The 13102-nt window shown below is 30.9% G+C and overlaps 1 protein-coding gene across 1 annotated transcript in view; it reads right to left on the bottom strand.

Moving 5' to 3' along the window:
- LOC122627713 (ras-related and estrogen-regulated growth inhibitor-like) overlaps positions 1 to 13102 on the bottom strand; it is a 73848-nt gene that overhangs the window by 39017 nt on the left and 21729 nt on the right. The window contains exon 3 of the mRNA XM_043809082.1: positions 5568 to 5644. Within this exon, the coding sequence (XP_043665017.1) occupies positions 5568 to 5644 (77 nt within the window). The remainder of the gene's footprint in view (positions 1 to 5567; positions 5645 to 13102) is intronic.

Genomic DNA, 13102 nt, shown 5'->3' with positions numbered 1-13102 from the left:
AAAAAAAAAGAATTAAAAAAAGAAGAAGAAGAAGAAAGAAATGAAAAGAAAATAAAAAAAGAATGAAACAAAAAATGGATATCACGCGAAGCGTAAAAGTCTTAACTATTTCGAAAATAAACCTGATGCGAGTCCTTTCGAAGAGAGATAGAAGAAGAAAAAAAAAAGAAAAGAAAACAAAAACATATTATGTGCAAGAAGAACGAAGGAATAAAAAGTACGAGAGAGTATAGTCATCGAATAAGAGACCCAACAAAAACTATGTTCAAAACTACGTTCTATCTTTTTGTTGATCCGAACAAGAATATACGACAGTGGCTTTTGATAAGCATGCAATGGTGTATCTAGAAAACATCCAAGTAAAAAAAAAAAAAAAAAGAAAGAAAAGGAAGAAGAGAACGATGTATAGCAACGAAGAAAGAAAGAAGAGGGGAGGAGGAAGTTGTCGAGGGTAAAAAAAGAAAAGGAAAGACGTGGCTACCGATTTCGACAATGAAAACGAAAAGTGAAATTTTCGATTCGTCCTAGACTTCGAACCTAGACCCTATAGAGTGTCACGAATGATTTCGTAAGAACATCAATCTTAACACCTTTAAAATGGCCCATCGAATTCTTTACTTTTCAATGCTTCGAATGAAAAAGCTTACTTACCGCATCTAATCTATTTCTGTGTGTGTGTGTACTGAGTATACCTGTGTGGAAATAATAGGAAAGGATTTATTTATCTATTATATATACATATATGTGTTATTAATGAAAGAAAAAAATTATTTTATCTATAATAAGAAAAATTTTGTTTAAAAATTGTAGATATAATATAATAATAATGTATATGTTTAATGATGTATTATATAAATTATTTCAACTTTTGATCAGTACGTATACTAAATATTTCATTACAAATAATAGAAAAAAATGTACAATAAATAATGATAATAATAATAATTATTAGTAGATCACATATCTAAGTTAATTTAACAGTATTTTATTAATAAAAATTTATTTTATATATATATTTTATATATATATATATATATTTTCTAAATTATTGTTAAAAAAAAATTGTTAAATTCATAAAAAGATATATAAATGTGTTAATAATGTATATAAAATACGTAATGTTATATCACGCGTTCACAAAATATACTATATTTATAATAATTCGTTCTACAATATATTACAATAAAAAATTCGATAAAATCAGATAAACAAAACGATTAAATATAATACAATAATCGTGTAAATATCTCTACGATGTAAATTAAGATCAAATAAATACATACATACATACATATATACATACATACATACATAAAATCAAGAATTTTGAAATAATTTAAAAATAACGCTCTATATAAGTTTCATATATCTACATAAATCAACTTTGCTCTGGTTCACAACTTGACCTTCCTTAACCCGTTTCTTCTTCCGTAAGATTGCAACAAAGTTTGTTGAAAGAGTTTCGTGCAGCGGAAATCATGGCGTTCGGTTCTTCGAAGTATTATACATAGCTAGGTCCGTTAGTCCATGTATTTGAATTGAATAACGATCGGGTTTAAAATTCGAAACTAGGCGAAGCACAACGATGATGGCGGAAAAGGCGTAGACTCGACGAGGAAACAGGCGTGTACACAACGACGACGACGACGACGACGACAACGACGACGAACACAGTGGCTTCACCTGTCCCCGATGGTGAAGAAGTCGTACCTTCTCATTGGAATTCTCAACGTGAATATCTTTTTATTTTGCCACGCGACGTCGTTGGAAGCCCTATTGTTCCTTCCCCGTAATAAATTATTGCCGTTGTCATGAACGATCGAATTACTTGAAAAATTTCCTATCTCTATATCTAACTATATAGTGTATCTCTCTATCTCTCTTCTTCTCTCTCTCTCTCTCTCTCTCTCTCTTGCTTCCTTTCTTTATATAGTTCGAAGATCGTTATACCTAACTGTGTTTTCCGATTTAACTAATGCAATGTATGTATGTAGTATATTTATTAAAGATAAATAATTGGTTTTTATTGATGTTATTGTTAATATTATTATTATTATTATTATTATTATTATTATTATTTTATATATAATTATAATAATATATATAAAATAATATATATATATAGATTTATATATTGGTAAATAATTGTTATACGAGATAATGTATATTTTATGATTCGATTTAACTTATATAATTTATCTATATATAATATTTATTAAAAATAGATATTTTTGTTATTTATTAATATATTATTATTATTTTTTTTTATTCCGTATATTTGACAATATATATATATATATATATATATATATATATATATATAAATAGATAGATGCATAGATAGATACTATTGATAGATAGTTATATATCTATATCGTTATAATATATTATATCGACACTTGAGGTATACGATAGAAGTGCGATAATAATTTATATCCTGTATATATCGACGTAACGCGACGTTCTACGATCGAGGAAATAATTTATCACGACTTTCACGAGGAGCGTCAAAATCGCCTCGAGAAACTTAGGAGGAGAAGAAGGGTGAGAAAATAAAAATAAAATAAATAAATAAATAAATAAAAAAGAAACGGAGAAAAAAAAGGAGGGAAATCTCGAGAAGGACATTCAACGTCGGGTAGAAGCACAATTATGAATAATTTACAACCGTCTTAGAGACGTCAATGTAAGTACTACCGAATACGCGTTAAATAGAAAGAGCAAAAGAAAGAATATATATATATATATATATATATATATATATATATATGCGCTCGTGTCTGTATATATGTGTATATGAAAGAAAGAAAGAAAGAAAGACAGAGAGAGAGAGAGAGGGAGGATTTCGATTACGTACGATCATTAATATCATTTTTAACAGGAGTTATAGATCGTTAATACGAATCTCTTATTATGACTTATTATCATTACCACGTCCATGACCAGCCCCATTAAATTTTACACGCCATATTTTTTTATTTATCATTTCCTTTTTATTTTTTCTGATTTATCTTTTTTCTTTATTTTTTGAAAGTCTGACAGACGAGATTCGAATGTTAATGATTCATTCGAACGTTAATGATTCTATTCTGTCATCCTATCTTTTTCATTTTATCATTCTTCTTTTGATTAGTTCACGGAATTTAAATTATCATATAATGATCATTGCATATCACATCTTATATTATTTTATTCTACCACATTTACATTGTTATAACTTGATATATTAAAATTGTTCTTTCTCCTTTTTTTTTTTTTTTTCTTTCTATCTATCCAACCTATCTATCAAATCTGTCTTTTTTTTTTTTTTCATTATTTTTCTATCACAATCGTAACTATTCTTTCTTTCTATTTTTGTAAAGTTGCAGTATAATTTTTTATTTCTTCAGCATAAACTTTCTTTCTGAATCTCTCCTTTCTTTTTTATCCTATCGTATCTATATCTTCTTATATATTAAATTTTTTTTTCTCTTTTTCTATCCTCTCTCTCTCTCTCTCTCTCTCTCTCTCTCTCTCTCTCTCTCTTCCCAAAGGATTGAACATACATTGTCCATACATACATGAAATCGAAAGAAGGTAGAAACGATCTCGGAACGATCGACTGCACGCCGCCGCTTACAAGGATTATGCAAAATACGTTTCCCATTAAAAATGATAGATTCGGCGATAATGAAAAATGTAACGCTTAGGCTCGACGTAAGTATCGCGGATACGCCCGCGATAAATCTGTCCGGACCAGTTCTTTCGGAGCGAATGCTGCCTGGGAGCTTGAACGATAATCGAGTTTTACGAAGTCAGACGGGAGCCAAGAGACGCCATAGGGGAAAAGTGGGGGTGAGGAAGAGAGGAAGAGAGAAAGACGAGAACAAGAGCAACCGAGTTGCGAGGTGGAAGAAGAAGAAGAACAACAACAACAACAACAACAACAACAACAAGAAAAACAAGAAGAACAAGAACAAGATGAGACAAGGATGAGAACAGTGTCCTGCTGGAATAAGGAGAATCGACCGCGTGTGCCAAGTAAAATAATAAAAAAAAAGAACCAACATAAAAAAGAAGGAAAAAGAGAACGAAAAAAGATATATCTCTTTCTCTTTCTTCCTCTCTTTATCTATCTATCTTTTTGTCCATCTCTTTCTCTCTCTTGCTCTCTCACTGTCTTTTATATATATATATATATATATATATATATATATATATATATATATATACTTCGATTCACGTGCATCTTGTGCTCGTTATTTCGCTCTGCACGCTTGGCCATATGACGGACGTTGGACCCTTAAGGGCCCTTTCGAGTTCCTCCACTACACCACTACCACTACTACTACTACTACTACTTCTCTCTCTCTCTCTCTCTCTCTCTCTCTCTCTCTCTCTCTTTCTTTCTCACTCCACATACTTCTTCAAGACCGTTGAAAGAAGATATATTTAGACTGCGAGTCTGCAAAAAGAGAAAAAGAAAGAGAAAGAGAGAGAAAGAGAGATCTTACCACGTCAGGTACCAAGATGCGAGCTGAATTCGTCTCTTAAAAAAGAGAGAGAGAGAGAGTTTACGAGACTCGTAGTACCGGACTTTTTCGAGGTCGGTGCACTTCGAATCGTGTGGACATCCACTCCCCAAACTTGCGTTACTGCACTCACTACATACATACATACATACATATATGTATGTACGTACGTATGTATGTATATATGTATGTATCTACGAATTCATCTTTGTAATTACATCCTTTTTTTATTCGTCTTTTTTCTTCTCTCTTTTTCAATCTGATCATTGTCATAAAGTGAAACGAGAATATCTACCAATTCTCTTTCTGAATATTTAATTTTGCGAAACGAAACATTCCGAAACGTTTTTATTTTTAATCCTTTCATACGAATTTACTTCGTTAAGAAAATTACTTACGTATAATCTTATATACAAGTAACTATGTCACTCCGATTTTCGAAAAAGCTAAGGAGAAGGAGGGAAGTGCTGATGAATTCGAATTTCGCTCTAAACATTTCGTTTCCTTATGATTTTTTTGTAAATTTCCTTGTAAAATTTCTTTTTTCTTTTTCGTTCCTCTTTCTTTTCCAACCAATTCCTACAAAACAATTTTTAAAACCATCCAGACATTTATTCTATCTCTATCGAAAGGTCGTAATTCGTAAACTTGTTAATCGAAAGTAATACACGAAGGATCGACTTTTCTCGTATATTCCGTCGTAAGATCATGAAAAATTATTGAAGTGCTACTTTACAAAAAAAAAAAAAAAGAAGAAGAAGAAGAAGAAAAAGAAAAGAAATTAAAAAATTGATAATTTTTAAATCAAGCTAGATTTTACGAATAATTGAACGAAAATGGCGAGAGAAGATTGGAGGAGATGGTGAGGGGGTGCTGATGATTAAAATGAAAATATAAAATCAGATAAATACATACGCGTACATAGTTACGTACACGTGTAAATACATATAAATATATTCCAGACGATGGATAAGACGTTTTTAAAACGAAAACCGAAAAAAAGAAAGAAAGAAAGAAAGAAAAAAAAAAAAAAGAAACTAGCGGAAACTCACTCACCTCGCACCTGGAAGTGTCCAGTATCTCCACCTCGGTAGTAACGTTATCGATGGTAACGCTGTGCCGGTAAAGGAAATCTGCAACAGAGTAGAACGAGATTATTCTTGACGCCTTGACGAATGATATGGCGGTTCATTCCTGAAGAATCACTATCAATGTATGTACCTAATCTCTCTTTCTCTCTCTCTCTCTCTCTCTCTCTCTCATTCTTCCTTTCTTTATCTATAAACGAGGAAGAGTATAGACGGTAGAATGAAGAGAGGAATAGAAAGAGAGAAAAGATCTACGAGCTCGTTCAGAAAGGATAATGAAATCGATCCGTCAGTTCCCATCGAGGATCAAGAAAGATCGCACCGCGGTACTCGAACGGAGTAATCGAGGATCTAGCCGCGTGTCTCGTCGTATATCTATATATATATATATGTATGTATGTATGTATGTATGTGTATGTTTATATATATATATATGTGTGTGTGTATAGTAGTAGAAGTAATTCCTTTGCCGAAGGAGAAGCGTCCTTGGACGAGTGATCTAAGAAACGATAGCTGAAACTGAATCCCAGACGGGAGGATCGAGATCTGGCTAACGCCAGAAAGATTAATGATCGTTCATACGAGAAGTGGCGAACGTAAATCCGCGTCGCAACTCGAAAGCGAGTTTTTTCTCTTTCTTTTTTTATGAACCTCTCCTCTACCGATCTCGTACTCACCTCCCCACTTTACGTTGTCCAATCTTATTTACTTCCTTCCTTCTTTCCTATACATTTTTTTTTTTTTTACTTATTCTCGATCAATTCGATGACTTTGTTACTTTTCATCTAACCGTATAATCCTAAGACTTTCTCTCTCTCTCTCTCTCTCTCTCTCTCTCTCTTCCTCCCTCCTACCCCTTTCGTTCTCACACCTCGTCATGCTTACGTTAGAAATCGTAAAGAATTTTAATTACTTTGTTCGTTATTGTATTTATATTTTGTTATCTTTGTTCTATGGTATTGCATTTGATATTACAGGTGGTCTGGATAATTTGTTTAATTACACGTTCAATGATTATTCCAATTATTCACGTTGGTATCAGAGAATTTCTTTTCTTTTTTGTTTGCAGAATTTTATTATCTACAAATTTGATAATGTTTAGAATTATGAATAGATATAAATACAAACGAATAAGTAGATACTGTGTTTGAATATTTAATTTTTATTTGTTATAAATCGTAAAATATATATATATAAAACTTGTAAAATATGGATTAGCCATAAAAGAGATCTAGCTCCTTTTTATTATTCTTTAATTTGTTCTTTCAAAAAAAAAAAAAAAAAAAAAAGGATTGTTCTTATAAAATAATCCTAATCTTTTTTTTTTAGCTAATTTACTAATCATTTCCTTCGCACGAATAGTCTTCTTAATTTTCAACTTTTTCAACTTTCTTCCGATTATCATATTTCCAGGTTTAATCGAAAGCAAATAGAGGGTGGAACATTTGTTGAAGCCAAATTTATAGGGAATTTAGGATTCCAGGTTATCCTCGTAAACGTTACCACCACATAGAAACAAATTGCAATTCTGCCTGCAGATTATACCTATACCTGTAATATTCTACTATGGGATCGCGCCCCAAGAGAAATCCGTTCTCATCCCTTAACTCGAGTTAAAGCCTAGTTTACGATGAAACCTTATGCTCCTTCGTGCACAGCCTCCATAGACCTGAATTGCGTGAGGCAGGCACATTTGTCGTCTTTGTAAAAAACTCTTTCTAACCTCACGTTCCTTCGTTCGTTCATCCTTCTATTTCTATGTATATACATATATATATATATATCTCTGTGCAGACGTGGGTGTATATGTGTGTGTGTGTGTATATATATACATTATGTGTATATGCATTATAGCGAGCTTTAGATGCATTTCACGTGTTTAGCATTTTCTAATATATCGTTAACTCGTGAAACGTGCTTAAAACGTGATAAATAAAATAAAATCATTCTCGTAATATTAAGGAAGGATTTATCGACCTGACTATTTTTCTTTTTTAATGATATACAAAAATATAATAATATATAATTTATATAGAATTTTATATGGATATATAAAATTTTTTTTTATTAGATTATTATAAAGTATAAAAATATATAACATATATACTTTAATACTTGAAATTTATAAAAACTAAGAAGAAAGCTATATTTTTAAAACTCGCTATAATTTACATAAATTATATAAATCCATTAATTTTTCGATACATACATATATACATACATATATACATACATACATACATAAATGCATACATACATATACATATATACACGTAGATCACGTCCATCATTTATTTTATACACTTACCTAAATATTTACAAACAAATAATTTTATTCAATTTCCAAAAAAAAAAAATATTAACGAGACACAAATTCGACAAACTCTTTCTCCTAATATTTCCATATTTCTATGTACATATCTACAGACAAAAAATAAAAAATATCATTTATATCATGTCCAATGTTAAGTAGTCCATCTTATTTTTTTCTTTTCTTTTTTTTTACAAGAGAGAAGAAGACGATTCCTATTTTAAAGAGGACAAATGTTTACGCGAATTTGTCGAGAAGACTGGTTGGAAAGGTAAATTTCATGACGCGACAGCACCGTTCACGATGACGGCGAAAGTCGTGTGTCATTGTGTCGGAAGATCAGCGTAATGACAGAGCGGCACGATGCCAAACATTGCCGCGTCCAATCGCAAACGTGGTCTTCTAACTGGTTCGGAACTTTCGCGCATTAACCGCATTCCCCTATTTCTTCTATATAAAAATAATGTCTAAACATTTAATGGCTTTTTACATCGGATCTTTTAGAAAACGTCTTTCTTTTGATTCGTTCATTTTTTTCTTTTCTTTTCTTTTCTTTTTTTTTTTTAATTTTTTCGTCGTTCGAATATTGGATAATAGCAAGAGAAGAAAAGAAAAATGAATTTTTGTCAAATTCGTAGAACGATGAGAGACGATAAAAAAGAAAAGAAAACGACGACAATTTCTATTGGAACAGAAATATGAATAATAAAAAAAGAAAAGAAAAGAAAAAGATATGTAAGAAAAAACTGAAAATATCCATCGAGTAGTGGGACGAGTCGAAGAAAGAAATTAAAAAAGAGAAATAAAACAGAAAAACAAAATGAAACGAATGAAAAAAAGGAAGGCAAGAAACGGATTTTAAAAGGGAAAAGAAAAAGACAAAGAAAAGAAAAAATAAGATAATATCTCGAACGATATCGAGCTGAGATTATCGTCAAAAAAAAATATTCCGATCGAAGAAGAAGGTAAGTCGAAGATAAACAAAAAGAGATGTAAAAAAAGAAAAGAGAAAGACAGCGAGACAGATAAAGAGAGAGAAGAGAGAGAAAGAAAGAGAGGGATGATATAGATATTGAAAAATCTTTAATGATGACGTAACGATAAATTAAAAGGGAAAGTGATAAGTGTTAGAAGGTCGAGAGAAACCCGATCAAAGGTACGGAAGCGACGAATACGGTAGCCCTAGCGGGATCGGTGCGATAAACGAACGATAAATAAACTCATAAACACCTCCCGCTAGAGGGGCTTCTCTCTCTCGTCGACCGTCCATCTACTGACTACTATAGAGAGTAGTATATGTATGTAGATATTATGTGTGTGTATGTATGATGTATGGATATGTATATATAATATGTACGTGTATATATATATGTATGTATGTATGTATGTATGTATGTATGTATATGTACATATGAGTGTGTGTGTATGTATATATATATGTATGTATGTATGTATGTATGTATGTATGTATGTATGTATGTATGTATGTATGTATGTATATGTATTTATATATGTGTGTAAATATATATGTAGGTATGTAAGTACACTTATACGTATATAAGTGTAACGTGTGTATACGTACATATACTAGATATATGTATACGTAAATAGAAGATAGAAAGAGAAAGACACAAGCAAATAAGGATGCTCGTTATATTAGCGGTCGTTACGCTCGAGAAAGTTTTATTACTGGACAATGAGGCGAGCTGAGAGAGGCCACGCGTCGTCGAGAAAGAGAGAAAGAAAGAGAAAGAGAGAGAGAGAGAGAGAGAGAGAGAGAGAGAGAGAGAGAGAAATAAAGAGAAGCTATTCTCGATCGACATCGCGATTGGAAAATTTATGATTCTCGTAGAAAATATACGTTATAGAACGTGACGAATGAGAGGAAAAAGGAAGGATTAAAAAAAATAAAAGAAAGTATTTTTAAAATGAAAAACAACAAGAAAATGTCAGTACCGAACTCGAATAGCGGTGTGCCGATTCGTTCTCGCCGGGTTCCGATTTTAAAATGACGACTTTGAGATACGAGACACGAATTGGATCAGTTCAATGTATCAGATTCGAAAAATGAAAGATGATTTAGATTCGACCGATGGAAAGTCATGAATTTATATATATATATATGTGTGTATATATATTTTTTTTCTTTTCTTGACATTTACAAATTTATGTTTCTACTTTCTGAATGATATAGTTGATATATGTGATATTACGGCCAATAAGTAATGTTAGAATTTTTCATATCGAAAGATATTAGCGTTATTTATTTAAATATAAAATAATAAAAAGCTTTTCAATAAACGAAATATTCCACAGTGTTATTTATTAAGCATATAAAATACTAAACATTTTTTTTCGGTAAAATCATAATAAGATATACTACGAATCTTGGTATTACTCGTTGAGTACCAAACTAATAATTATGAAAATGAGATTTGAATTAGAAACTTGGAACAATTTTCATTGATCATTTGTTTCAATCTAATAAAATTATAAAAACATTTTAAATCGTTTAAAAATTATCATAAACAAAATCAGGTTAATGTTATGCATGACTCAAATTTCACCGTAATAGCTATATTTATTAGATTTTATTGTACACACACACAGATACAGACATATAGATTAGAATGTACTAAAAATGTGTATGTTTTACAATGATTAAACATAATATTTCGATAGTTAGGACAAATCAATTTATTACACTTTATACATTTCACTGCATGTTTCTTATCTTATTGGGTTGAAATTTCACCGAAGATATATATATATATATATATCCATTAAGAATTAAAAAAAAAATATTTAACTTAGGCTACTTTCATAATCACCGACTTCTAATATAATAAATGATACTTTATTGCATATCGCAATAATAATAAAATATAATGAAGCAGATAAAAACGGAAACAAAGTAAAAAATAAACCAAAAAACAAAAGCAAAAAGAGAGAGAGAGAGAGAGAGAGAGAAAAGGAGAAGAACACGAAGAGATCGTGTTTTAGTTCAGATAACCAACTTCGTTACCGGTCGATCGAAAGTAAATACAAAGAGGAAGGTAAGAGCCTCTTGATAAATTTATTATCTCTCGACTAACAAGTTAGGTGACCAAGAACAAAAGAATCAAAAAAAAAATAAGAAGAGAAAGAAATTAAAAAAAAAAAAAAGAAGAAAGAAAAAGAAAATAAAAAATGACAAGAAAAAAGAAAAAACTAAAAAATATAAGATTGAGCTACGATATGAATCTTATAGCACGTAGCCGATCGTAAATAAAACTTTTAACGTTTACATTTAAAATGGTAGTGAATACACAGAGATCGTTAACGAACGAACGAACGAAGAAATGAACGAATGAACGAACATAGTCGAGCCTTTTCCTTAACGATCTTTAAAAATGCATCATCGGTTCGTTAACTCGAATGAGAAACCATCGGGGAGCGTTCCCTTTCGTCGATGTTAATAAACCGACTTTAATGGAGAAGAGACACGCGAGAATCACCTTACAATATTCCGATGACAATTAAACCCTTTGAGATTAATATGAACCTTTTATTTATTTATTATCACAAAGGAGAAACGAGATATTATTATGACTTTGTTAAGCGATAAATAATTATTGTTGATTGATTTACGATTCCTCGATTAAGGCGTATTTATATTCTAATAATTTTTTAGCTTTGTATCTTTTTTTCACAATAATAGATTATTTATTTATTTATATTAACATTTAATATATATAATATATAATAAATATATATATATAATATTTAATATATGTAATATATAATAAATATTATAAATAATGTTATCATACTTTTGTGTATATAAATTTTTTATATATAAATTTTATCTGTTCTTGTGTGTGTGTGTGTGTGTGTGTGTGTGTGTGTGTGTGTGTGTGTGTGTTGTACTTATATCGATGTATAATTTCATATAATTTGTTAAACAAAAATTCGAACATAACTATAAATCATCGTACATATATTGATCTTTGTATTACGTTTAGATAAAAAATATATATTAACATATAATATTATAATATTTATTTACACAAAGAAATGCATTAATTTCTATGATAAAATATGCAAACGTTATAATTCTCATCTCACATTTAACGAACCGAAAGATTAATACAACAATTATTAAATTATCATAAACAAATTTTCAAAAACGTATACTCGTCATACTGCGCTTGACACGAATAAAAAAGAAAATAAAAATCGATGAAGCGACGTTTGATCGAAGAAACTTAACAAAATATAAAAAAGAAGATAGAAGAAGAAAAAAATTCTCATAATCACGAAAAATCACGTGGAAAGTCGTATCGCAAGGAAGGACACACAAGTCGAATCGCGTAAACACTTGTTTTCACTCATGACGCGAGTCGAATCGAAAATGCGTCGATGATTTCGTGCCATTCGTATGTATATAAGTACGTTTGCATAGTTACATATCTACATATCCATGTATGTACATATATAAACGCATAAATACATACATATGTACGTATAAACATCTTTACCTGCAAACTTTCGATACTGAAATACTCCGGAGAATCACTTTTCCGAAGAAACGCCCTCGAACGGTGAAAGCAGCGAGTATCTCAACACGTGAGCCTGTAACATTGATTTCCTTGGGCTAATCCTAACTACGAAGAACTTGTCAAATATATACATACATACGTACATACGTGCATGCAAATATATACATATATACATATATATATCTACAACGTATATATAACTGATGTGTCAGTGAAATGACAAAAAAAAAAAAAAATTAAAAAAATCAAAAAAAGAAAAAATTGAAAAGAAACGTCTAACGTTTATCAAACGTATAATATTATATCTATAAGTGTGTGTGTGTGTGTGTATGTGTGTGTGTGTGTGTGTGTGTTATAGAGAGGGAGAGGGGGAGAAAAATACATAAATAGAAAGAAACGACGTCTTGTTGGACGTCCGTCTGTCGTCTCTCTCTCTCTCTCTCTCTCTCTCTCTCTCCCCCTCTTTCTCTCTCTCTCTCTCTCTCCTTTCTTCCTCGACGATGGACGTCAATTTGTCGGTACACCGGTGCAAATTATTATCGTTTATACGTCCCCAGGCAATCGTTCGCAACTGCGTTGCGTCAACCTAAAGAGAAAGATAAAAGAAAAGAGAGAGAGAGAGAGAGAGAGAGAGAGAGAGAGAGAGAGAGA

Source organism: Vespula pensylvanica, chromosome 3 (assembly GCF_014466175.1).
Source record: "Vespula pensylvanica isolate Volc-1 chromosome 3, ASM1446617v1, whole genome shotgun sequence".
Taxonomy (NCBI): Eukaryota; Metazoa; Arthropoda; class Insecta; order Hymenoptera; family Vespidae; genus Vespula; species Vespula pensylvanica.
Note: the sequence above shows the minus strand (reverse complement) of the source record. Positions and strands in the feature narration are given on the sequence as shown.